General features: G+C 46.3%; 1 protein-coding gene across 1 annotated transcript in view; it reads left to right on the top strand.

The window, feature by feature from the left end:
* The window catches only part of fbxl17 (F-box and leucine-rich repeat protein 17), a 194,104-nt gene that overhangs the window by 77,130 nt on the left and 89,371 nt on the right, over nt 1–27,603 (top strand). Inside the window, exon 8 of the mRNA XM_079270163.1 lies at nt 403–533. Within this exon, the coding sequence (XP_079126289.1) occupies nt 403–533 (131 nt within the window). The remainder of the gene's footprint in view (nt 1–402; nt 534–27,603) is intronic.

The following is a 27,603-nucleotide window of genomic DNA, read 5'->3' as shown; positions in this document are numbered from 1 at the left end:
GTGTGTATATCGTACATGCCTTCACCAAATATTACTCTTCCTGTAGCTTTGTGACACATCGGCTGCTGGTTCCTCCATGAGCAGACGGGACTTTGTTTCCCGCATACCTGTTTGTGTAAGAGAGATGAAGCGTGAGTGTTGGATTGTTAAAGTCCAGCTGAAATGAAATTGCATTCCTGAGCGCACGCGTCTGATCTGTAAATCGCTTGTTATGTGTTCTCCTCAGAAACCAAAGTGGAGAAAATGTATATTTGATATTCTTTTAGTTTTCCGATGGCACCGCCTAGTTTTGCATTCAATTTGACGGAATACCGCTCTCCTATGTTAATAAAAACGATTGTAATCAACACAACGCTTATTTTTGACTGTCAAACATGTCTGTGTGTGTGTTGCCTCCTGTAGCTGCGGAACCTGAATGTCCTGGACCTGCGGCACATCTCGGAGCTCAACAATGAGACTGTGATGGAGGTGGTGAGGAAATGTCGCAACCTCAGCTCCCTCAACCTCTGCCTCAACTGGAGCATCAACGACAGGTATGTCGAGTTATAGACCAGTACTGTACAGCGCCGAGCCTCCTCCTCGGACAGCCAGGTGTTCAACAAGAGCCGTAGTTGGAAAAAAAAAGACAAATGCAAAAAAAGGAAAAACTGTAACAGTTAGTATACATTCTAATTTGTAGAATCCAACAGTGGTATTGTGATAAATCCAGACACTAATGTGTTTGCCAATACTTAAAGTGAATCAACTAAAAGAAGAGCAGTGGGTCATGGGGCCCTAATGGCTCTTCAGGGTCTTAGTTAGCGAAGAAGTCTTTCATTGATTAGTCATGTTTTTATTATCTTTTCATTAGGGAGCTCTTATTGATCAATGAGCAGTAGGCCTAGTAGTTGCTTCTCTGGCATCACAATAATATTCACAAATAGGCCTTGGCCTTTCGTAAGCACGAGATTGTGAGTTTGCCACCGCTGGCCGCACCATGGAGCCGTGTTTACTTTAGTTTGTGTGATGCACACGCGTTGGTGACACGGTGCACATTCCTGCCGGTGGCCTCCAGCTGTTTGACCGATGAACAGTCGGTGGCGGTGACACCCCGAGAAACGTACCAATGAAGGCGCAGAAGAAGAAGGCGACTGCTGTCTGATCTGAACGTGGACGTAAACAATGGAGCCGTCAATATATGATAGAAATTGGCTTTGCAAATGGGTCACGAGGAAGGAAATGCATTCAGCATTGTTAGGCCTCAAGGAGGAATGTTTCGGTGAGAGTACAAACTCCACAGGGCCCCTTTAATCTGTGGAGGGACAATGGAGAAACAGCTTGAACGATTTTTCAATTAAATCAACTCATTTATTCATCGATAAAGGATTTCAACAGCTCTCCACACAACGCACACTCACGGCCGCACTCCGCAAACAGCATTCGGAGCTGAACCATGTTTGAGACGATTATGCACAAGCTTGTTTGGCACATCTGCCTTTCTATCTCTAGGCCACATGGATGTTTTCAGTGATGACATTTACAGAAGGACACGTGTTGGTTTGTGGAGCACACATTCAACGGCATAGCATGCTTAGAAAAACAGCTACAGTACACTCCTTATGCACGCATGCACGCTTCTGCAGAGGGAAGGATGGACACAGGAATTTCAACCACAAGTTGAAAGGACAACAATAACTTTTTTTTTTTATTCTGGTCATATTCCTTGCTGCTCCCACTTGGTTCTTTTCTTTCCCTCTTTCTCTCTCAAATGGGATGCAACGAGAGTAAAGCATCTCCTCTTTTATTTATTATCTTGTGTTTTATTCATACCTTTCTATTTAATCGATTGATTTACAGCGAAGGCTGTGGCTCCTCTGCCGACTGTACTCCCACTCTTGGCTTAAGAGTGTGAACACAATATTGAATTTACCATGGTGCATAGCAACAAAGGATGCATGTGTGAGTGTGTGTGTGTGTTGGTGTGTGTGCACGTGTGAAATTATTCCTGCAATATTGAGCTAAGCGCAGACGTGCGGTGGGAAGGTTATGGTAATACCGTACCTCCTACTGCCTCCTTTCAATCAAAATAATTTAAAAAAACATGGAGTTTGGTGGAATCCTCACAGGAGCACATGGTGTTATCAACTTCATCTCTTTATCACACTCGTGCACACACTCGTGCACACACACACACACACACACGCACCGCCTCGATTGATTCAAGGCTGCATTGATTCCACAATGATATTTGCTGCATTGGTTCAGGGGCTGAAGGTGTGTGTGTCTGGATCACCTCCGGGAATATTGGAATTGAAAATGGTGTGTGTGTGTGTGTGTGGGAGATAAAGCTATAGGATGGTGTGTGTGCGTAGCGGCACACGGTTGGTGAGTTGCTGGCTGAGGTGCACAGTCGTAGCTGGGGAGTCCTACATGCTCGCTACTCTGATGCTGCTGCACTGCTCAACCTCCCCCCCCCCCCCAGAGTAGGAGTACTGCAGGGCCATTTCCTTTTTGCCCTACCTCCTGAACCTGCAGACCTGTGTGTTTGTGTGTCGTTTCTTTATCCCCGGTGCTTTATTTTCCGGCCTTTGGACAACAGGACGTCCTGAAGCTCAAACCCTGAACAGCATGCCTGCATTTTTTGTTGTTTTTAGCTGTTTCTTGCATATTTATTTTCTACTCCAATAGTTGGACAATAATAAGGACCATCCGATAAGAACTGCTTGAATCTAAATAATAGCTTTCAACTTACGTAAACACACCCATCAATATCAACATGGACTCACACTCGTGTGACTCGTGGCTGTTTAAATAGTGCGATTTGATCGATGATGGTTTTCTGCAATAGACGGACTGTCGCTGTATATCTGCAGAGAGGCTGAAACAGTTTATTTGGCTCAAGGTTCAAAGATACAAAGGTCAGCACACACACACACACACACACACACACACACACACACACACACACACACACACACACACACACACACACACACACACACACACACACACACACTTGTTGTCACAGTGAAGACCAGAATGACTCAACCCTCCCTCACATTAGCTCTGGGAGGGCACAGCGGGGTCAGCTTTGGTGAGCGTGTTTCAAACTGATGACAGTGTGCTGTGAACAGGAAAACAGGCCGAGGAAATGACCCCTTATTTCCAGGATCAATTTGTCCCCCTACAAGGGGCAATTTGAGAGATGGGGCTCTGTAGGCGGTAAAGCACTTCAGTCATTATGTTCGTCCCTTCTCCTCTCTTTCTTCGGTCTTGTCATCTCTCATCTTTAAGGAAAATAAAGAAATAAGCACCGCGTCCCCTCGCTCCCCTTATCTCTCCCAGTAACGGCCGAAAAACGGCGTCTCAGTCAGTTTAGGAAAGGGAGAAATGATGACCAAATATGGTCTTCCCATCGCCGCAGCCCAGACGGGCAGATTGCGACAGTTGGACGCCTATTTCTTTTTGTTCACCGGCATTTTCTCGGGGAGACGAGATGCGCCGTGCTGCAGGTGGCCCGCGCTGGCCCTGTTATTCCTCCGTATCCTCATCCGGCGATGACAGCGGGCGGATGTGGGATAGTGTTTTTCAAATGTCACCCCGTTTGAAAACGGGGAGCGAGTCGTGATCAAAGTGGAACGGCAGAGCAAATGGCGGCGCTCACTTTTTTTAGAAGCAGGTTGAGAACAGTGTCAAAGTTAAATGGTTTTCCGTCATTTCTTTGTGTTGGTGCTTGGTGTCGGCCTTTTTCATCTTACAGAAACTCCGGGGAGCAAATGAGTAATTTCTTCATATGAGATCAGAATTGTTGGAAGTTGGGCATTTCCCAAAAGCCCTGGTGTTCTTTCCCTCTCTTTTCTCTCTCTCTCTCTCTCTCTCTCTCTCTCTCTCTCTCTCTCTTCATCCCTCAGTCTCTCCGACAGCTTCATTTAAACCGGGGAATCGATATTCATCCCTTTCTCCTTCTTTGCTTTTTTTCCCCTCCGGGCTAACATTCCCTGCATATCGCCATCACTTATGAGCATCACAAATCACAGCCCAAATTGGCTGTTCTACTTCTTTTTGGCCCCCCCCCCCCTCTCGCACAGAAATCGGACTCGATGAGGGATGACCGGGGGCCCTCTCTGACTTTCAGGAGCTTATGAAGCAGGAAATAATTGGAGAAGTATTCTCCCTGAAGCGCACCTTCTCCTAACAGTGCAAGTCGCGTGGATTTGGAGGCGAGTAAACTCCGTTGCAGCCAGCTGGCAGATCCCACCGCGCCTGGAGAAGTGTTGAACCCCCAACATCAAACGGGCCCTTGATACATCGGTATGATCGACGACGTGTCAAATGACAGTTGGTTGCTCTACTTAGCTTGGCCACAGTGGAGGTGACCAGGGCCGTTATCTGTCAAAGAGAGTTGCACGAAAGAATACTTTAAACTTGTAGCGTAAAAAAAACAAACGAAGGAAAGACTCGGGACCGTTTACCGAGCGCTCTGCTCCTTCTTACAGCAAAGTCAAGAAAGATGCTCTTTAAGATGCTCGGGAAAGGTAACGCCAATCAGGCGAAAGGATTTAATACAAAGTACAGTCTGAAAGAGGAGGTTCTAGCGTTCATAAAGTAGAATCCTCTGAGTTATGAAGTAGAATCCTCTGAGTTATAAAATACAATCCTCTGAATTATAAAGTAGAATCCTCTTGAGTTATAAAGTAGAATCCTCTGAGTTATAAAGTAGAATCCTCTGAGTTATAAAGTAGAATCCTCTGAGTTATAAAGTAGAATCCTCTGAGTTATAAAGTAGAATCCTCTGAGTTATAAAGTAGAATCCTCTGTGTTATAAAGTAGAATCCTCTTGAGTTATAAAGTAGAATCCTCTGAGTTATAAAGTAGAATCCTCTGAGTTATAAAGTAGAATCCTCTGAGTTATAAAGTAGAATCCTCTGAGTAATGAAGTAGAATCCTAGAATCTGGACCATCTGTCAGTTTGATAAATATGGGCCTTGGTTTGAGCAGAACTTCTTTTCTTTCCCTGCTTTTAACCTACTTACACTTCTGACATGAACGGGCCCGCAGTCAGCTGAGTGTCACTATTAGAAGAAAGCAAAAGGACGAACCTTCCAACTGAACATCAGTAGCTGCTGAGTAAAGCCGCAAAGGTTCGTCTCCGTGAGAGACTGTGGGGGAGTGAGAAGAAACCCCCCTCAGGTCATGTTATCTATTGTATAACCCTGCTGCACATATGTTTCCCCTAGTCAAACTATTTTAAGACCCCACCCCCCTTCCCCCTTTTCTCCTTCTTGGTTTTTCTTGGATGTTTTCTAAATGCCATGGAAAATGTCAGCAGAGCCCGAACCAGCGACCGACAGACATTTGTCCTCGTCTTGTCTCTCCAGACTTGAGGAGAGGTGCTGAAGAGGCCCGTCCTCGTCACGTCTCCGCCTCTCTGCTCTCGTATTTTCTCAGGATCTACCATTTGAGTAAAGCGACCGCTACGAAGAATTTCATGCTTCTTTTCTTACAAACACATTTCTAAATCCCTCCTTTAAGTGGGGAGCTCATGGCCAGACCCTGCTCTGCACCGGCATGATTTGTAAATTAAAAAAACCCAAGCCCCTTTTATTTACTCAGGCCTGCGTTGTTGGAGCAGATTGGCTGTCAGCGGAGATTACAGTCCTGCTTAGCAGAGTGAATACACAAGGAGAGCCAGTGTTGCCCTGTTGTCAGACATGATGGGGAGAGAGGGTGCATGGAAAAGCAATGAGGTGCAATGGAGGCAGAGTGATTAGCGACGGCAGGTGCACACGTGTGCATGTTGCAGCCTTTCTCTTCCTTTCTCTACTCAAGTACCACCTTCCATCTCGGCCGCTTATTCTCTCCGCTTCTGTCTCTTTTTCACACTTCATCTCTCCTCCGGTTGTCTCTCTGTGGTTCTTCCTCCGTCTCTCTCTCTCTCCCTCCTAGATTCTTTCTTTCTTCCTCCCTCTCTGTCTCTGTCACGCACACGCACACACTGAGGTGATTATTTCTGGCAGGTTGGGTGTGAAAGTGCGCTATGATAAACATGCTGCCGTGGTTATTAATTTTGAGTAATGGCAGCGCCAGACTCCAGCGCCTTGATAAGTATCGGAGACGGAGGAACATTTGTGGCGCGGTGCGGAGACACAATGAAGGCAAGCAGCTGGAGCTTATGGGTTTGAACAGTGCGAGAGCTGCTGTTGTATTCGGGCGCGGATCCAAGGCCAGCGGCATTCCCGCTCCTGCCCGTGCACGCCGAACCTTACGTAACCAAACTAAACAAGCAGAATATGTCTTTGATTCAGCTCAGAGGAGCTTGAGACCTGACCTCTCCAAAAGTCTCTGCTCACCACACCACCATCTCTCTCGAATCTTAAATTTGAATGGGTTGCTCTCTTTTGTGGAAGTCATGAGATATGATACACCGCCAGTGACAGTGACACAGCTGCTGAATTCAAAGGGGTTTAAGCAACCTCTCGACTCTAATCACCCGCTTTCGTCGACGTTTAGCACCAGCGGGTCATGGTGACTTGTAATGTGTTGCAAGCAGAATCAGATTTCCACATGAGAGACGAGAAAGGCAGCGAATAGGAGCCGACACATCTGGGGAGGAGGCTCTGCGTCACAGAGTTCGCTGGCAGATAGCATGGATTCTTTGGGTTTTGTGAGCTGCATTGACGTGGAGTACCACTTTTGAATGCCAGATGACAGCATCACACTAAATCCCGAGCAAAGGGTATCGCCGCAGCAGCGTTCAAATTGCCTTGTGGAACCTCCAAATGTGACCATTACATGGGGAACCCTGCGTCTCACAGCTGTGGAGCCACATTAGACCCTGACCTCCGAGCGCTATTATCTCACAAAATGAGCCTGACACGGACATTTTAGCTGAAATCCATGTTAAGCACATTGTTGACACTTTGAACAAATATGTTTTGTTTTTTACTGAAATGAAATATTGTTCACCTTCTGTGTGGGTTTCCCCCTCTGTTCTGGGAGAATGTATTATTACATTTAGCCTGTTGGCAGACCTGGAGATCAGAGGACAAGCCAATAGAGAACATGATATAAAAACATGGCATTTGATTTTACACGGCGAAGCAAAATGTATGTGGAGCAGTTTGTGCCTCTGCCAAAAGGTCTCTGCATGAAGCATCTCTCATTTGATTTTCCCTCTGATCTCATTTTACATCTTTGTTTTGAGAGTTGCTCTCATCTTTTGAGCTTTTATCCAATTCCCTCTTTCTCCTCGATTAAAGTTTTTTTCTCACATGTATTCCACTCTGAATGAACTAAGGAGTGAAATATATATTGCTTTTTTTATGTTAGATTTTTCCATTTAATCTGTTCTCCTTGTAAAGGAAGAAGTGTTTCTTCCTATTTTCAGACTTTTTCTCCAAGAAGTTCCTTCCTTGCTCCTACACAATCATTATTTTTTTTACATTGAAGACTTAAAGTCTCAGTCAGTCCTGCATATTTGCAGTTTCGATCTAACACCCAAAAAAAGCATCAGTGCATGTCTTCCTGTGCATATTTCTGCCTTAAGTCTCTGTGTGGGACCCTGATCCAGGGAGCCTCGCTGGTTCCCCCTCCCAGAGAGAGAGAGGCCTGTACGGCCCTGCAGCTGCATGTGTGGTTCCCGCGATGCGAGTCACTCAGAATCGGCGTGTCAACCGAGCGGGAAAGGTAATGCGATCACGCAGCAATGTTCTCGTGAAGTGCTCCGCTGGCCAGGAACCAAAGCGGTGGCCCCGTGTTCCCTCGCTGAAGTCTTTCACCTAACCCACCGAGCCTTCCAATTACCTCCAGAACCGCCAATTATTTTCCTTTTTATGAGACGGAATACCTTTTCTCAACGTCCGTTTTACAACAGACATTAATTTTCCTCCCAGCAAGCGCTCTCTTTAATTGGCACTGGCGTTGCTTTCGAGTTTGACGAAGCTATGCAGAAGTGGAAAGTTCATGGGAGCAGTTCTCTTTCGCTGTCAGGATTCCTGCGTGTTGAGGTTGTTGTTTGTGAATACTTTTGACCAACAGCTGGTACGCGGGGGGGCTTATTATGGTTAACCATACCGTGGGGTCAGAAAGTTGCCGGTATAATCTAAATGGTAAAGAGGCAGCGGGGCTCGGCCGCCCTTGCTTCGCCGTGCTGGAGACCTGGCATTTGGCCTGCGTTTGAGGACCGAAGCTGTAATTTTCCCTTCGCCAGCTCTCTGTGGCTTTTGTAAGACTGGGTCAGATGAATAAAACAAAAGGCATATTCAAAAGTAATTCTTTTATGTGCGCATCCTTTTATGCCTTATTTCTTTATCATCAAATGAGCACATGTCCTCGTGCCCTTGTTCCATGCCCCCAGCACAACGCTCTGTTCTGTTTTTGGTATTTGCTCTGCTGCTTTATTGATACCGTCCTTTCCTTCCTCCCCTCGCTTCCCTTCTTCCTTCCCTTCTTGCTCTGTTTATCTCCCTCCATCTCACCCCCCTCTCTCTCTCCTCCCCACAGCGTTCCCTCATTCCCTCTGCGTTGCACTCATTTGTGTGATCGCCTTCTTCTTACCCACAGCACATCCGCCGCCCCACGAATGAGAGCAGGGAGAGCAAGAGGGGAGGGCATGACGCAGGGCCCAAGGAACGGGGTATAATGAAGCCAGCCTAAATGAATTTACTGCTTTCCATTGAGCCCCTCCGTCCCATGTGGCGGACCAGCACCTCAGCCATTGTGTGGGAGCCCCCCCCCTCTCTGTTCTGCTACCTGTTTGTCTGACACCTCTGTAATTAGCCGCCACTATTCAGGAGAGTAATTGCGTATTAGAGTCATGCTCTGTAAGGGGAGCCTCAGAGGTGAACATTTTTATGCAAATGCTCGGAATCGGGCCTCGATGAGGAAAATTGCCCCGGGTTTTGAGCGCGGGAGAGAATGGAGGAAGGCGAATTTACCAACGAAGAAGAAAAGAAGTTGCGGGTTTCGCAGCGTGCGGGGACCGCCGCGTGTCTGCTTGCATTTGTATGGCGGGATATTTGTGTGCGTATTAGTCTCCAGGGATGAATGTTTCACCATTTCAAATTGCTATTTTAAACAGTGCTCTGAGATGGGACTTGAATAACAGAGTCAATTGGAGTCATTAACTGCTATTGTTGCTCACCTGGTTTGTATTAGAAGCTCCTAGGGACAAATACTGTGCTGCTTGTTATTCATTGTCTTTGTTTCCCTATATGTGTGTGTGTGTGTGCTTGTGTGTGTTTAGCCTCTGGAAAGCTTGCACATGCCAGCTGCTTGCTTGCAACTTCTGTGGTTAAGCCCAGAGCTGCAGACTGAGGATCCTGGATTGTGCTGCATCTGTAAACCCATTTCTAATTTAAGTCCTGCCAACGGTAACTTCACAGCATCTTCGGAGCCAGCTTCAAACTGGCGATAAGCTAAGTCAGGTTTCAGTATTCAAACCTTAAGGTGCAATAAACAGGGTGCAGAGCGTCAATAGAGCAGCAAACAGCTATTTGCGATGTAAAGTTTGGAGTAATGTCTATCTCAGAGCATACAAATGTGCATGTATGGTTAATACTCGGCACATGACCTCACCGGCACAGGACACAAATGCAGACACACACACAAATGATTTGCCCCCCCCCCCCACTTCTCTCAGTCGACGCTAACCTGCCCAAGCCGTGACATATGGCCTGTCTGTTTTGATCAGACCCACAAAGTCTGAGCCTCAAATTCAACGTTCAGCTGGAGCAGAACGACACACAAACACTCTCCAGACGCCCACAGGAACCTTGGAAAAATCTGCCCTCTAACTTTTATAATTTTATTTCAGTCCGCAACTCGTTTGCAACTTGGAAATCCCCCTCTTCTGTCTTTGAGCACATGGACAAAACAACCAAAGAGAAGACTGTCTACTGGACATGTGGTGTGTTTGCCGTGTTCGTTCTTTTTTGTGAATGTGCGTGTAAGTGTGCATCTTGAATGCCTCTCACATCGGAGAGGCTCCAGGACAACTTGTCTGCTGTGTGTAAACTCTGCATTTGGCCTGTGCAGTTTGTCTTTCAGATCAAGCGTGCGTTGCTTGTTCAGGTTAACATTAGCTGACCCGCTGACTTCGGGATTCATTTGTCTTCTCAATTGTGCCTCGTCACGGGGAGGTCAAATCACCAGGTCGGTGACAAGACAGCCTCCTGGCAGCTGGGAGAGATCCAGTGTCCTGCCAGAGGACGAAGACGCACCGTTGCTTGTTACTCAAAGTGTTTCTTAGTGTATTCTAAGATGTGCTTTCAATAAATGTCACTGGGTGCGACTGTAGTTTCAAGTGTTCACACTATTCCGCATTTGACGAATCATGAGCATCTATAACGTTTAAACGGCAGACCTGAAGAGGGTTTGGACTTATCTGATGCTCGGCTCTTACAGCGTGCTAAAACTCCTGTTTCTTTCTTTCCCTCTGCCGTCGGAGGTCTGCCTCCATTACCTACTAAGCCTTTGTCAGATTGCAGGGCTGTGAAGCCTTCCCCTATCACCAGCGGTAACAGTGGTTTCCAAGTCCCAGTCTATTCAGCTCACGCCGCCACCCTTCAGAGACTGGTAATAACTATTTGCTCAGGCTTATACATTCTCACCCCCTGACTTACATTTTTTTTTTCTAGCTCCATTCATCCTCCTCCATTTACTGGATCCATATTCCCCCCCCCCCCTCCCCGCTCTCTCCTCCCTCCTTCTCTGGCGTCATCTATTCTTTCATCAAAGCAATCACTGTTTAAACTCTCCTCCACTCCAAGGTCCTGTCAGATCCCCGAGAAGCCAAAGACTATTAAAAGAGGTCCCTAGAGTTGAGCCAGTGTGTGTGTGTGTGTGTGTGTGTGTGTGTGTGTGCATGCATATATATGTACAGTAAGTGTGAATTCTGCGGGCGCATTACAGTGTGAAGGCAGCACCGCGGGGTGATATGTGTATGTATCCACATTGGGGTTGAGGTATATCTTTCTTTTTGATCTCCAATAAGAGTGTGAACTCTGGTGGGAAATCTACTGGCAGCAGATTCAGGGGACTACGGAAATGTGGCCTGGCGGGAGGCAGTAAAAAGGTGGTTGTGGGGGGCGGGGGGGGGGGGGGGGGTTTAGAAGCGCCTGCCATAACCCGGAGGGACTAGAAATATGAATAGATTGTGGCGCCGATGACCTTGTGGGATGAGGTTTTGGACTCCGCGTCGCCAAATGAGAAAACAATTTGAGCGTTTGCTGAAACACACAAATACGCACATACAGTACAGAAGCACAGGAAAACACACTCTATGTGGCACACACACACACACACAGTCACATTCATATACATACACACACATTAAAACAATCTGCTCGACGTTTCTGTTCGAGAAACTAAATCCTAATTATGGTACAACACATTTGTTGAGACATTAACATTGTGTCTGCTCCTTAAAGAGAGCTCATTTATAGGGCTGCCAGCAATACATTCATTTCATTCATCTGCAGATTATTTTCTTGATGAAGTGTTTGGTCTGTGAAATGTAAGACTATAGTAAACGTTGCTAGAAATAGTTCCCCTTAAGCACAAGGTGATCTCTTTTAATGTCTAGTTTAATCCCACCAACGGTAAAAGAAACCCCAAAGATTATTCAATTATATTAAATTTAGCAATTAAATATGATTTAAGATTTAAGCAGCACATTCTCACATTGGCGAATATACATCATTATCAAAATTGCGGTTGACTTTCAATTTATCGACATAATCATAAAAGTGCTATCATTTCCCCCTCCATTCGACTCATTCAACCCCCCCCCCCACCAGCTCACCCAATGCTTTTGTCATTAATAAACTTGATTGCATACAATGTCTCACCCACAGGTGAAGTTTTATTTGAGACTTTAAGGTCATCTTCCTGACCTGCCTGGACCAGGTGTCCATTTAAAGAGACAGACCGCGTGAGAGAGAGACAGAGACCTGTTTCATTAGCAGATTGAAGGAGCTGTAATATGATGGCTACTTAAATGTGATAGGCCATGAGCTAGTCAGCCCCACTGCGCTATTAATGCAAGGTATGGAAAATGCAATCATGCAAATCACTCATTGATCAGAGCTTTTAATAGAGGAATAAATGCTGACGGCGTGGCGGGTCAGGGGTATTAGGAACGAGGTGGGCAGGAGGATGAGTCCTACACAGAGACGGGCGGAGAGAGTCTCATGTCCGTCTTCGTCCTCCGTTCATTTATCAGCATTCAAAGACGTCATCAGGAGCAAGACATGACAGCGGGGCTTGTTCGGTGCTCGCGCTCCCTCTCTGCCCTTTCAGCTACTTTACCATGAATTAGTGTTGATATCTAGAGTAGCAGCGGAGCAGGACACATTGAACGGTGTTCGATGATCCCCTCATGAGCAACAACACTGTTGAATTCTTTTGAGCCTTAAAGGAGCCTGTTACTATGTTTATGTTTCTGCTTTGATAATGTAAAGCCTTTGAGAACATGCTTTGCTTTCTATGTAATACGCAGGCTCCACATTTGATCAGAACCCTGTCACTGATGACTCCATCGTGCCTCAGACCTGCCTCTGGAATCAGCACACTTCCTCTTTAATACACTGACTGAGACGTGGTTCTTCTTGGAGCGTCACCTTGAGCAATCGAACCCGACAGTGAATTTCCCAAAAGTACTTTTTTTTACAGCGTCTCGTAAAATACTTCCTAAGTCCTCAAAATTGTTGATTAGCATATTCACCTCGGACGGGCTGATGCGGTCCACTCTAAATGAATAAGCCGCTAACTGCACAACATTTCACGAGCGAGCGAGAGGGAGATGGTAAGGCAGAGAGACGGATGCCTTTTTTGCCACCTTGTGAAATATGTAATACATCTTCATTTTAATGGGAGTTGTAAATGTCAGGGTACAGATATTCTCTTAATGAAAAGATTGCCCCCCCCCCCCGTGCCAAAACTTTGACAAATGTATCAGCTTTGAGTTGAAAACTGGCAAGTTGTCTCACGACTCCCAACACTTTGGACGAGCGCTAACAGACTCAAGCTGTCGCCTCCTCCACGAGCAACCCTCGACTTGACCGCTTTCGTATTAGATCCTGCGGCATCGTCTGCTGCCATTGCTGTCTCGCTGCCTGCAACCTCCGAAAACATGGCCGCGGAACGTGTTCAGTTAATCCACAACCAAATCGCTGAATCCAACATTAAGTCGGAATCCAGATCCGGACTGTGGCCCAAGAGATGGAGCGTTTAACTAAACTCCCTTTCACGTGATCCGCTGTTGTCTGTGAATTTTTTAATTCCTACCTCAGATGTTTCTCTTTATTGATTCATTCGGCGTCTGTATTTTAAAGAATGTGAACGCTAAGCAGCAGAACGCGTTCCCGTGACTATCGTCAGACACCCATCTGCACCGGGATCTGGAGTTTCACAGTTTGAAGTTGCACCCCATCGTGCCGTAATGGTTCGGCTGACCCTACATTTAGGAAACCGTGCATTTCTGCACCGAGTCGAGGTGCTTCATTAACTTAGCTGGCTGTGTGGCGCTTTTCCTCCTGCAGCATAAAAAGAACGGGCCAAACTCTAATCCACACTCATTTCATCCACGCAGAGTTGCTGTTCATTTGCATGATTGTATGTGTTTAACTAATCGTCAGGAACATGGGAAAATACATCTTGTATTCATAGTTTGAATTCGTTCAAACTGTGTCTGGGTGATATACTGTATGTATTCATTCATCTCAGAAATTGACTTCCTTGGTGGTTCAAAGACTTCTACTACTTTTGCAGAGCACGTGTCGTGGTGTGTTTACAGCCTGGAGCTGGTCGTGTGGGCCGCTTCAAAGCTACATCCGGCGTCCTGGACTGTGGTTGCAGAAAGGTTAGCGCTGGGTTTGAGGATCTTAAAAAAAAAGTGGCAGATAGCGCCGGGCTGCTGTCAATTTGCTCTCAAACCCGCCAGCAGAAAACTTCTTCTTCTGCTCTTCTTCCCACGGCTTTTATGCAAACCTACAATGATGTCACTGACATCAATTTACCCCTAAAAGCTGCGCCGCACCGGGGCCATTATGGAGCGTACGCTATCACACAGCGTCCTCAGGGAAAGTGAGAACAGGGAGAAAATGAGGAATCAGCATATAGATGTGGCTTTGTTTCTTTTTTTTCTCTTCTTCCTTCCACATTTTACAGCACACAGGTGCAGTGGTTTTGTTATTATGTGCAGCACGAGCGACTTAGAATATATTACAATAATATGTTTCCATACTCCAAAGGATAGAAGCACTGTCTGTACTTTACATTCGGGCTCCTGTCTTTTCTTATCGCTCTGTCTCTTTACAGACAACTTCATAACAGGCCTGCCCTCCACAGCAAGAGGAAATTAACAGGATGTGAATAATAATAAATGAGGACTTAATTGATCAGGCCTGTGCCCTGAACAGATCGCTGACCCCCTTGATATTAATACTTTGAGTCAACACCAATCAATACGCTCAGCTATGAGACACCAACAGAAAGAGAAGCCGTGTTTTCACTGTATTAAGCTGACTCAAGGAAAACAACGGTCTTTATGCTTTAAGTGGAGTAAAGCAGAGAGAGAGAGAGAGAGAGAGAGAGAGAGAGAGAGAGAGAGAGAGAGAGAGAGAGAGAGAGAGAGAGAGAGAGAGAGAGAGAGAGAGAGAGAGAGAGAGAGAGAGAGAGAGAGAGAGAGAGAGAGATTTTCTTATTATGTGCTGTGCATCTCTACCCAGAACAGTGTTTTCTTCTCATAATTATGTTGATTAAACTGCAGTAACTTTGCTCACACTTATTTGTCCATCAGTGCCAAATTATATATATTTTTAAACTGGTCATTGAAGCTGTGCTCATTGGATATTGTGTTTATGATTAGACAATCTATCCTTCATATTTCTTTATGGTTATTATGTGTTAGGGTATAAACTGGGAAGTGTGTGTGTGTGTTCTGGCTCAACATGGCTGCAGAGACGAAAACAGGAAATTCAAAGTAGTTGATTACCACACATGCAGAGAATCGAGGGCACAGAAGGACTCCAGCTGGTGACGTGCTGTTGCTGTTTTTCCATAACCCGGGTCCGCTTTGTTGTGACAGGCCTGTTTTTATTTTCAATTTGGAGTGCTTTACTATTTCTCTTTTTCCTTTTTTTGTTTGCCTAAAAGCTATCCTGCATTACAGCTGCTTTCAAGCACGTCCATCTATCACAGGAAGAGAGAGACAAGCGCGGGGAAGAGTGAGAGGATGAACGAATGTAGTGACCGCTAATGGCTTTATTGGAATGATACCAGTCATTAATTATTCTGCCCCTCTTAAAAAAGACAGAGTGAAAAAAGGAAGGGTTGAGTTAAGGCAGAGGGGCAGCCGCAATCCGTAACACGCTGTCTCAACTAATAGCTGGAAGTCAGCTTTTACTGATCACTGGATGGCTCGTTCCTAATTGATGGGATGTGTGTGTGTGTGTGTGCGTGTGTCGGCCATTGTGCGTTTTCTCTGCCTGTTTTTCAGATGGCGTGCGTCGATGTGGGAATGTGAGCGCCCGTTTGCTCTCCGGGTGAGCGTGTGCATGTGTTCGTCAGTGACGTGTGTGTGTGTGTGTGTGTGTGTGTGTGCTGTTAGTGTGAGGTAATGTGAGTGGAAGGCATGCCAGGAGACAACCTTGTCCTTTCCTCCTCTTCACGCCGTCCGTCCCTCTGTGCTTGCTCTCTCGAGCCGGCGCGTCATTTGTCTTCTTGTCTTCGAGCTGATATTTCATTTATAACTCTTCGTGGCTCGGAGAAAGCCCTTGAAGGTTTTGTTTGGCGACCGCTGTGTAAGGCCTTTGCCACCTTTGCTTCCCCGCGTAGCTCTCAAGTAAAATCTGAGATTTGTGTCTGGACATATTATTCATGTCAGAAGCGAAACTGCTGAAAATGTGAAACTATTGTGAACAGTATTTCACCTTTTTCGTATTCAGGATTTTTCGGCCTGAAATTCATGACTCAACGACGCACTGGAGCCGTCGTGAGCATAACTCCTCCCCTAACGCGATATATAAAAACTAGAGCACATGGCATCGGTGGTTCTGCTGCTCGATCAGCAATTCCAACACTTGCCAGCTTCGCTTGCCATCTGGGAAACTCCGGCGCCGTCTGTTCCGTCGCTGCGGTGGATAAATCGTTTTTAGCGTCGCAACACCAACGAATATGCTTCTTTCACCATCCGAATTTGATCACTTCGGTCCGACAGCATTTGGAAAGTCGACAGGAGCTGCACATCGGGCTAAACAGGAAGTGTTTGTTCGCACTGTAACTTTATGTGATCAACCCTCGCCCACGATTGGCCGTGGTTTCAGCAACTTCCGCGGACACGCCCCCCCAACATTTCACAGCAGAGAATACTGCTTCATTTTTCAGCTGATTTTATATACTGGCCTATTTTTTTTTTTAACCATACTTATTTGGCCGGGTGGTTAATAACATGTTTTTCTGCGATTTGACAAACTCGGAACACATAATTATTTTCGCTCCGCTCAGACTTTAAGTACGTACTAACACCTGCCAACACACGCAAAGGGAGTGCAGATGCAAGCGATTATTATTATCATCTGAAAATGAACACCACCAGTCAGAAAGCCCCGTCATTGTAATTCACAGCAAGCATTCCTCTCCACGTGTTGAACTTTCCTTACGACCCGTGTGCAAAGCCAAACCACCGCGGAGTGGTAAAACAGAGTACGTACACACGGTGTGACCACTGATGGACTATTTCTCCGGTTTGCCCTCGGCTGCTTTGGTAGCGCTGAAGGCCTTTGCAGGAGACACCGAGCGCGCCCTGAGGGAACGGATGATCATCACGTCCCTGGATATAGCTGCTTTGACTCTGTGATTAACCTCCGGTGGGCTGTTTTATTGAAGTGCGCTTGAGTGTGTGTGTGTGTGTGTGTGTGTGTTTGCAGGTGATTGGGCCCAGGGTGTAGATGTAATGGAGCCAAAGGGATGATTACACTGAAAAGGTCAGATTTGTCTCCAGTTCGTGCAATTAACACACCAGAGGAAGAGAGAGACCGAGACGTTGGATGAGTAATGCAGATACAGGAAGGGTGTGGGGGTGGAGAGGAGGAGGAGGAGGAGGAGGAGGAGGAGATAAATTGAGATGGAGAACTGGGGTAATTGACATTAACAAGTGTGACAAAGGTGGGAGGAGATCAGAGAGAGAGAGAGGTCAACAGGAGAGGCTCGTCTCTGTTAGGTATCGCTAGTATTCGGAAATGTGTGCACATGTTTGGGACTTCTTCTTCAGGTTGATTTATTACCTTTAACATTATTCCCCCTAACCGTAATTCTTCTTTTGCGCCAATGACCCAACTTCCCCTCCTCCGATTCATCAATCAGCAAACACAAGATGTCCTGTTCAGTTTTTAAAAGCCTCCATAAGGATCCATGTCTGCCACGTTTCTTCGGTTGAGGTCTTTACAATCAATCAGGCCCTTAAACTGGCGTGTGATGTAAGCAGTACTGTATTATAACAGCGAGTCTGGAAATAATAAATCAGGCTCAGACAGTTTGTGACACCATCACAAACCTTTCATGTATAGTTAACAGTGTACAGATATACTGCAAGTACTAAGGTTTTGTGATGATCCCTTTAGATGTAAAATATCATGTAAATATGATCAAATCGATATAGAAATCATTTCGTAACACCTTTAAAGTGGATGAAAAGTGTCTTCCTGAGAGTAGTCCAACTGTAGTAGATTGTGATTACTTGTGTCAGTGCTGGCGTATGTGAGAGTGTGTGTGTGTGTGTGTATGTGTGTGTGTTCTTGAAGTCGTTATTCATTCAAACAGCATGCGTTTGTACCCGAGAACGCAGCCTGTACACACTTAAGACGGGCTGCGCTCGTAATGACGGCCTTTGTCTGGTTCTTGTAATCATGAATGAGAATGAAGAAATAGTTTTTGTTTTTGTTTTGTACTTCTGCGCCTCTTCAGTGGATTGTGACAGATTGCGTTAGGAGTGACACCACTCCGCTGGAGATTACAACGGTTCTGACAGTCACTGACTGAAACAAGAATAAATTGGACTGGATGGAAGCGAGTTCAACTTCAAACCGCCGAGGCGCACTTCAAAAAGCTCCCCCTTCAAATCCTCCGCACAAAGTCATCATTGACATTGTGTTTAGTCTGCGCACGAAGGATGTCTGAATCGGTTTCTCTTTGTCGAAGGGGGTCCTTGAGGGGCAAGGTTAGCGCGGCGTTTGAATGTGAATTGTGCCAGGCTCGTGCTTCTCCCACCTTTAGTGTTGCAGCTGAAGTAAGGTGGGAACCGAAAGACGAGAAGGTCGACAGGTTTCGGGAGCCGAAAGAGGTCGCTTGAGATTCAGACGGTGTGATAAAAGGAGGGGTTTAAGGGGCTGACCGTGTAATCAGGCTGGACATCTTCTTGTCGCACTCCCGTTTTTCTCTCACACATTTCCTGTCCTGTCAGCATTTACTGTCAAAATCTCTGATCTGGGTTTTATAATCTGCAAACTTTTAATGATCATCAATAATAAAAGAAAAAGCATCAATAAAAGCATGCATGAGCTGCTGTATCACTGCTGCATTATTACTCTACACAGAGTTTCTCAGTGTTTTACAGCCGACAGCCCGACCAGCTCGCCCTGCCCCCGCCAACATAAAAAATGATTACACTTATGAAATCAAATGAAATAAAAGCGTAATCTCTGGGCGGGGATGGAGTTGTGATGCTACACCATCCAGCAAAACATGTCGTGAGTGTTGTTTCCCCTCTTGTCACGAGACGAGCCGCTTCAGGCTCGGGGGGGATACACATTCCTTATTTCAGGTCGCAGCCCTCGGAATCCACTGCAAACGTTGTGATTTGGACATCTGTGGGAATAGCATCTGACTCCAGTTTGCTGTGCATCATTTTCCCCCCTGCTTGATTGTTGCGCTCAGCGGCCGCCTCGTCTGGCGAGATTATTTTGGTGCGCGGCTGCTCGCAGGTGTGGACAGGTAGAGCGCCGCACCGCACAGCCCGGGGACTTTATGTTGTCTTCCCGCTCCGTCCTGACAGCGACGAGCTCATTATTTCCTACCAGTTCATCTGGGAGCGTGTTACCATTCCTTCTCGTGCACGCACACACACACACGCACACACCGCTTTAGACCACTTGACCTTGGTTGCCATGACAGCGGCAGTAAAGGCTGCGCCGAGGTGTCAGTGTGTCTCTTTGACGAGTCCCCGCAGGCGCACCGACACCCCCGGCCCACCCGCCTTAATGCGCGTGTGTTTGTGTGTACGTGTGTAATGATGATTAATACCTTTTGTTTTGAAAGCCAACAGAGAGCTTGTGTGTGTGTGTGTGTGTGTCAGTGAGCATGTGCTCGTCTCTGTCTGGCTCTGCCTGTGTGTGTGTGTGTGTGTGTGTGTGTGCATTTGGGTGCATCGGTAGTTTCCACGCCTCGTACCCTCCTGCAGTAGCTGTCACCGCCATGATTGTTGTTTATAGTTTTGACACCTTGCACCTCGTCGCCGCTGTTCGTCATCATCTTCCCCGGTGCTTCTTGGAGTTTACTCTGGTCTCACAGCAGGTCACATCGGCATGTTTTCTTTTGGGCTTTTAAAAATTGTTTTGAAGAGCAGAGAGTCGGTGGCTTCGTCTTTACCAAACATCAATGAGGGTGACACTCCGAAACGTCCTCTAATTAGTTGTTTATCCAGCAACCTTTCAGTTGGCAGTACCTGTAGGAGCCTCTCGTTAATATGTTCGTGTGTAATCAGCCGGGATGACGCATGCAAATGACTTCGGAAAGAAAGTTGGCTCAACAGTCGTGCGCGCACATGTTTGGGACTTCTTTTGGTTGATGAAATGTTTACACCACAGACACTTTATTACTAATTGTCAAAGCCTGTATTACCTTTCTTGTTATTTAGCCCAGCCCCTCCTTGGAATAATCAATCAGCAAACACAAGTCACATGTCAAATTCAATTCTGTGATAGTGGAGCTGCATTATGACATAATCCTGAACAATTTACCTTCAGCGCTATTTGATTGGATTATTATTATTATTATTTAGTATGCCTTTATTCCGCCTTCTCTATTATCAGTATTAAGCTCCAAACTGAATTTCCTCTCGCAGTGTGAGTCACTGTACCGACGCGTGAAGCGGCGACTGCTGGAAATAATTCACGCACTTGCGAGAAACCAGCGTTTGTTACATGTTCTGAAATGATTTCCCCCCCGTGTGGCCAACGCTGGGTTTTAGTTACGAAGTCTGATTGTGAATCACCAGCTTTGTTACGGACTTCAAATCAGGGACGTTTTTCATGGTCATGTTTACACGAGGCAACATGGAACAGAGGTTCCCACTGGACAATATTTATATAATCCTGTTTGTATCAACATTCAACCAACATCTTTCTCTCTCTGTCTTTTTTTCATGTTCCTGCTGATGTTGCTGCGTCAAATTCAGGTAAGAAAACCACTCATTTCTGCTCCTGATTACATCCCACTTCCTCTCTTGTTATTTAGGTTGTTTCCCTCAAAACTGCTTATTTCAGCTTTGATCACTCCAGTGTTTTCTGGCGCTTTGCACAACGAGATGCATAAATCTGTCTACAATCATGCATCGCAAACAGGAGTTTGGCTCTGAAGGATATTTGAGAAAACATTTTTGCTGTTGCTATGGAAAGAGGAACTCAGCCCACTTTCTCTTCCTATTGTACGTCTTTTATTTCCTTTCTTCCTACATGCTCCTTTCTCTCTGATCTGATAGGGTTCATATTTAATACCTCTCTTAGGTTTAATATCTCCACACGAAGAGAAGTTTGAGCAGCTCTTGGACGCCACACACTCTCCTCCCCCAGCTTTGGCTTGAAATCTCCTCCTCTCTTTCCTCTCTGGGCTGAGTTGCTTTGTTAGGTCATCCGCTGCTTTAGTCAGGTGTGATGCTGCTCCTGTTGCCTGTGTGCAGCCTGAACCAGCTGTGGCTGCCCGGTGCCATCACAGCATTAGTCAGTAGCACTGGCAAGAGACAAGCTGGTGACGTTCTCATTCGTTTGTGTCTCAGAGGGAGGGTTTAGCATGGGGCGATGTGCACGTATGTTGTGCTGGCAGTCAGTACTGGGTCGTAGTGGAGTGGCGTGCTGGCACCGGTGAGGTCCAGTTACCCAGAGCGCACTACACCTCAGGAGGTAATGCGATTAGGGGGGCAGGGACATCAAACACACAGAATAGATCGGATCATCAGAGGGTGAAGGCGGGGAAAACGAGCGTGTCTTTTGGCCTGCTCCTGCTGGGAGTAAAGAGTGGGAGGGATGAGGACGCAGAGGCTAGGTGTGAGGTCACTTCCTGTCGTTCTCTCACTCATGAGGTCCTTTATTCTCTCTCTCGCTCCTTCCCGTGGGGCAGAATCCCATTCAGGCCGAGTCGGTACCGCCAAACCCTCAGGCAAGCCCCGTTAACGATGTATGATGGACTCAAGGCTTCAAAACAGCAGTCCACAAACCATCACGCTGACTTCATTTCTTAAACACAGTCTATGCTTTCTGACGTGCAGGATGTTAGCCATCATGTAAACATCACACACGGCCTCGAAGCCTGTGTTGTCTCCACTCCCTACTCCTTCACACAAAGTGACCCTTGTAAGAATGATTGCTAAGACGGCATCAGGAGTTGGTTTGATCTAAAGGCTGAGGGCCGATGATTCCACTGACATCTGAAGAGACGAGGATTGTGTGGTTGTGGTTTTTAAAGGCGAGATTGATCGTCAGAACTTCTGAAGTCTTGTCCTTTCTGTCGGCCCTCTTCTCTCCACCGCTCTGTCTCAGCGGCCTGTTGTCAGATTAGTGGCGTCGATATCAGGCTTCCAGTGTGTCTGTCTGGATGATTGTTCACACTTCTCCAGCTGATTCTCAATAGCAGCTTTGTTAACTTCCCCTTTACACAGAACTGTGAGTATTTTAGCTTTTCGTATTGTCTTCCTGTGATTTTCTACAATTGTTTAAATGATAAAAACAAAGAAAAGAGAGAGAGTGGAGACCCACTTTGGATGCAGGTACTGTCACTATCTTTATCTTCCGTGTAACTGAGGCAACAAGTTCAACATACAAAGAACAAATAAAAGCCAAGTTGTTTCCCAAACAAAGGAAGTCAAGAGAACGCAGAACTACCACCCTCCATTTTTCAGCCTGATCGCAAATCTCACCAGAAACTCCAAATTCTTCTCTGTTAATCCTCCAGATTCTTTCCCGTTTCTCTCGTCTCTTGTGTTCATGAGTCAGACAACAGCATGAGCAGATTTATTTCTCCTCCCAAAGTTGAGGCTTGTTCAACTCCCGTGGACACTTTCATCCTGAGCACTCTTTCTGTCTGTCTCACACAGTTTGCTCCTGTGTATTCTCTGCCTTTTGACTGACCTTGTAATCTGATGATTTTCTTTTTTTTTGAGTTTGCGATGAAGGGAAAAAGACGCATTGGGGCGAGAGCTTAAGTTCTCTGTGATGTGTGTTTGCTCTCAGTTCACATTCCAACCATAACAATCTGAATCATCAGTTAAAAGCCTGCTCTGGCGTGTGTTTCCAAAAAAGATCTTGTGTTTTACCCAGAAATGCGGCGAGGAGGAAGAAGCTCAGCTCTTGTAAAACTCCGCAACTCCACCATCAGCATGGGAAAGTATGTGCGGTCTGGGCAGTGCTGTTCCATCGTGTGTGTGTGAGTGTGTGAGTGTGTGTGCACACGTGTACTTTGAGCCGGGTCTTTGGGCCGTACCTCCATGAGGTTAGAGTACCACGGTTTCTCACGCCGGTCGGAGAGGAGCTCGTAAAAACAGTCAATGAGAGGTTGATGTCATTCACCAAACCGCAGCCGGGCTATTTGTGAGTCCGTTAACGCAAGACCGGCTGGATGGACGGGTGAACTCGGTTTTGGGGGTTTTCACAGAGAAGTCCGATACGGATCATCTAGCCGAAGACAGATCCGTTGACCTGTATTAGTGCACGCACAAACCTGCCCTCGCCGTCTGTCCGCTCTGATGTGTCCCCTTCCCTCTCAGTCAGGCCAAAGGAAACATCTCAGCAGCCATTAAAGTCAGTTTGGGCTCTTTATGAGGGGCTGTAATGTGTTTAGCGAGCTGTTATTACACCGTGTCCAGTTTCAGTCTCTCCACTAAAATCCTTCTCCGCACCGGCCTCATTGACGTGGCCTCGCCACTAGGAGCATGAGACGGGCAAGCTCAAGCTTTCCTAAGTCCAGATCGCCTTTCTTGTCTCTTCTTTCATTATTTCTGCCGGTAGAATTTTTCTGTCTTTTATTGTTCCATCCCTCTTTTCCGGCTTCATCCTGACAGTTTGTGGTGCCGTCACATCTCGCAGCTAAAGACCTTTGTTTTGTGTGTGTGTGTGTGTGTGTGTGTGTGTGTGTGTGTGTGTGTGTGTGTGTGTGTGTGTGTGTGTGCGTATACTAAATTGGCAAATTCTTTGCTATCAGTATCTGAATGGGCATATGATGGTATGGAAATTTGTTCAGCACAGGCCCTAATAGTTCCGTGGTAATCGTAGACTGTGGCAGCTCTGGGAGGAAAACAAAAGATGGGAGAGTGAAGTGGAGGAAGATGGGAGAGACAGGAAAGGAAGAGGGAGAAGATGCAGAAAACTGCATCATAAATGGCATAATGCCGAGCATTTTGATGCGAGGGCAGATCCATAATTCATGTTGCTAATGAAAGCTAGGGAGGGAGCCAATGAGTGTGGAGGAGACCATGCTGATCAGATGGGAGGAAGTAGCATTACCATACAGATAGAGTTAATGTGCTTCCTGTGCCACACCCCCTTCTCCTCTCCTCTCCACCTCATGTCTTCTCTTCTCGCCTCATCTCATCTCTGCTCTCTCCTCCTCTCCACTCATCTCAACTCCTTCTACATCTGTCCTCTCCTCTGACCTCGACTCCTTTCATGTATCCTCTCCCCTCAACTCCTATTTTATCTCCTGACCTCACCTCTTCTCTCCTTTCTCCTATTCTCCTCTTTTATCAACTCTCCTCTCGTCTTCTCTCATTTCCTCTCCACCTTTTCTCCCCTCAACTCCCCACGACTTCTTTATTTCTCCTCTCCCCTCAACCTCTATTATATCTCCTACCTTAACCTCTCTTCTCCTCTCTTCTCCTCTTCTCCTCTCCTTTCCTCTCCCCTCAACCTCTATTATATCTCCTGCCTTACCCTCTCCTCTCCTCTCCTCCTCTCCTCTCTCATGTTGCCAGCAGCTCCTATTCCATTGCCTCTGCAGGCCCGGTTTGCCTTGGCCTCTCACCACAGACTATAGACTGAATGATTTGCTCCTACTCTGTTAAAAAGAGCTGATATTGGCAAGAAAGGATGTTGAAAGAACGCTCGCCATCCAATGGAGACTGGAAAAGCTGAAAGAGGAAGTGTGTGTGTGTGTGTGTGTGTGTGTGTGTGTGTCAGCGTTCAGGCTCGCAGGTGTGTATTTGACGCTCCGGCTGTGTCCTTGTGTAAAAGTATGTACATGTGTGTTCCTGTGGTCAGCGACTGGGACAGACATGGGGCCCCAGCAGGTAACTGGGCCCAGGCTTCTGTGAGTCATTTGGCTTTGTAGACAGATGTGTGGCTGCAGGCCCTTTTGTGGCCGTGTCAGAAGCTCAGCCAGAGTCGTTATTTTGCTGCAGAGAGAGACATGAGAGCTCGGATTTTACTTTTCTTCTTTTAAAATTTGCAGTACTGGGGAAAGATAGTCGTTAGAGACTGAGGAGACGGCAGGGCAAGGATGGCTGGGAGACGACCGTGACGAGGAGCAAGTCACAACCATCAGTCCCAGAGCACAAAGTGTCATTCACAGCACCGTTGGTGTAAACTGTCTGCACATAAATGCTGTCTTCAAAGTAAGGTTCACACGGCGACTGAGGGGGAAAGCCTGCACTCTGCTGTTCTACAGATAAGGCCGGGTTTGAGTTCTCATTGGCAGAGTGTGAAAAGGAAAAAAAAGTTATTTCAGAGAGGGGATACTGCAGGTGTTTAGTGTGAAGTAGAAAGGCCCGGCCAGCACTTATGACTTGGCCTTCGTTTTCAACAGCTGCACTCACAAACACAGAGCGAGAGCGCTGAGCAAAGTGTCACCCAAGGGCACATCGGCCGAGGAAGTCTGCGTTGTGGTTATCATTTCTTTTGATGAAGCCACAGTGGGCTAAAGGGGCTGTAGTTGAATAAGCTGCCCTCTCCCACCTTTTGTCTGTTCAGGCTGTGATGGTCAAAGACCCCGAGACTTCTGACTTCAAACCGCCTGCATTTCAAAGGGTCCATTCAGACAGTCGCTCCATCAGTCTGTCAGTCAGTCCATCACTTAGTCGATAGAATGATTCTCCCCGTCTCTCTGAGGTCCTTGTGCCCATTGGTTATCTCTCCAGGCTTCCTCATGCATTCATTCATGAGCTCAGCCCATTCTGTCCTGGGAGGGGCTCTGATTGGATTATCAGATCTCAGTTTTCCTCTATAAAGGCTCATCGTCCACATTTCAACTGTGCTCGCGCCTCAAACGGAGACTCCCTAAACGGTTAAGAGCTGTCCGGCGGCCATCGCCTTCAGCTCGCTTGTCCAGCAAAAGGGACGGGGGGCAGGTTTACGGATTGCGCCGATGTGTGGATCTTTGCATACAAGGGCCTTTGCATGCATGCTGTTTTTACATACAGACACATATATGCGTGTGTTCTGAAGACCCCGTGGCCCATTTCGCAAGAGCCAATCTTAGTAATGAAAGGAGTGAGGAGGGGATAGGGAGTGCGTCGGCGGGAGGCAGTGGGAGAGCGAGAAGGAGCACTGTGTCCAAATTATAATACAAATCATATCGAGTCAATCATAAAAGCAGTCGAGATTTACTAGTTTCATTTCACTTCCCGAGATTCTTCAGTTTAATAGGGCAGCTGGGAGAAGAGAGCGGGATTGCATGGGTGAAATGGGGAGTGCGTGCATGCATGCATATGTGTGTGTGTGTGAGTGTGTGCGCAATCTATGAATAACCCTCCACAAGTCGTCTCAACCACTGGCTCACAGCCCCCTAGCTGGAGATAGAGCAGTACCGTGTTATCGGCATCTATTATTGAAGGCGCTGAGCTGGTAGGAAGGCTACCAAACCCCTGTCCAACTGTAAACACTGGCAATGAGAAAGAGAAACGCCCCTGCAGATACCTGTCCTTTAAAAGAATACGAGATTTCGAGATTAAAACACCATACACCATATTTTAGTGCTCGTGAATTTGTCTCTGCCTTTTATTTGCAATGTTCTTCCCGTATATTCATTTAATGTGTGTTTTGGGTAGTTAATCACTTGTTTTTCATCATTTCTGTTGCTTGGTTTCAAAGAATAAAACTCCTAAAACCTCTCAAATCACACAGGGTTTCTCAATAGTCGTGTTCATAATCACATATTGCTGTGAACATTTTGAAGTATAACAAAAGCTGTAAATTCAAGCTGTAAATTCAAGCTGAAACTTCAATTGCGGGAAAAAGATTTTGAGCTCGCTCAAGTTTTTTTCTTTTCCTTATCGCAGGAAGAGCTTGAGGAATAAAATCTGACGTAGAAAACATTTAACTCGTATAACTTATTGGCTGTTTCTGCTGTCAGTGTCTTCTAGGATATTCCCATAATGTGCAAATGTGTTTTTTTTCCTCCGGACAGCATGAAACCTGATCAGGACTAGCTGAAATGAAAGAAGAATTTAAACTTGCCCAATTGAAACAAATTCCTGAAGACCTTTCTCCATTTTTCGCCGACCTGTGTTGTTTCAGGTTCTCTACCTCTTCCACTCTGTCTACTGGCAGATAACAGCCATGGACGGCCAATCGTTAGCCAACGTCTGATGTAACTACGCCGTAGCCAAGTTTGTTAACTCCAAACCAGGGGATGGAAAAAACGGCTAATTCGCATTACTTTTTTTTGCAATTTTGTTGAAATTCACTTGACAATTGGAACGAAACACTGCTAGTGACGGACTCGAATACCCAAGTTGCGAAAGTCTGAAACAAACCAGTCTCACCACAAGAACCATTTAAATGCTGTTTGGGGGCCTTTGATCAATCCCATGATCTTCCCACGCAGATGGGGTTTGCTTTATGGAAATCTGGAACCTCTACAATCTGTAATTCTATGACAACTGGGCAATCGGCCGAGGAAGCTCCAGAACAGCTACTAAGAGGACCTTGTGATGAGATTGTTTTGTCAATCACTCTTTTCTTAACCGGGTATTAAAAGTGTTGCTTCAGTGAAATGTCTGATGGAATGACGGTAAGCTCTTTGAGTCCGTGCAAAGGGAAACAAAAACACTGGACTCCGGCGTTGCAACAGTAAAGTAAAAACCGTGTTCTCTGTGTGGAAACACCGGAGCGTATCGATACAGTAGCTTTGTCAATTGTGAAGCCCAGTTCTCTTCTCTTTTTTTAACAATACAGTCAAACTTAGGTAGTAGGGGCATTTCTCTGACTTTTGAACTCAACTTTAGGAGATTTATTTCAAGTGTTTTGGCAGCTGGGGTGTTTTTCTTGGCTCTTCTTAAGAAACAGTACTTAAATCAAACATCCATCGCGTTGAACACGGTGTTTGCTTGCTTTGGAAAACCCGGCGTGCTTTGTTCCGAGCACG

This window comes from Melanostigma gelatinosum (genome assembly GCF_949748355.1).
Source record: "Melanostigma gelatinosum genome assembly, chromosome: 6".
NCBI lineage: Eukaryota > Metazoa > Chordata > Actinopteri > Perciformes > Zoarcidae > Melanostigma > Melanostigma gelatinosum.
Note: the sequence above shows the minus strand (reverse complement) of the source record. Positions and strands in the feature narration are given on the sequence as shown.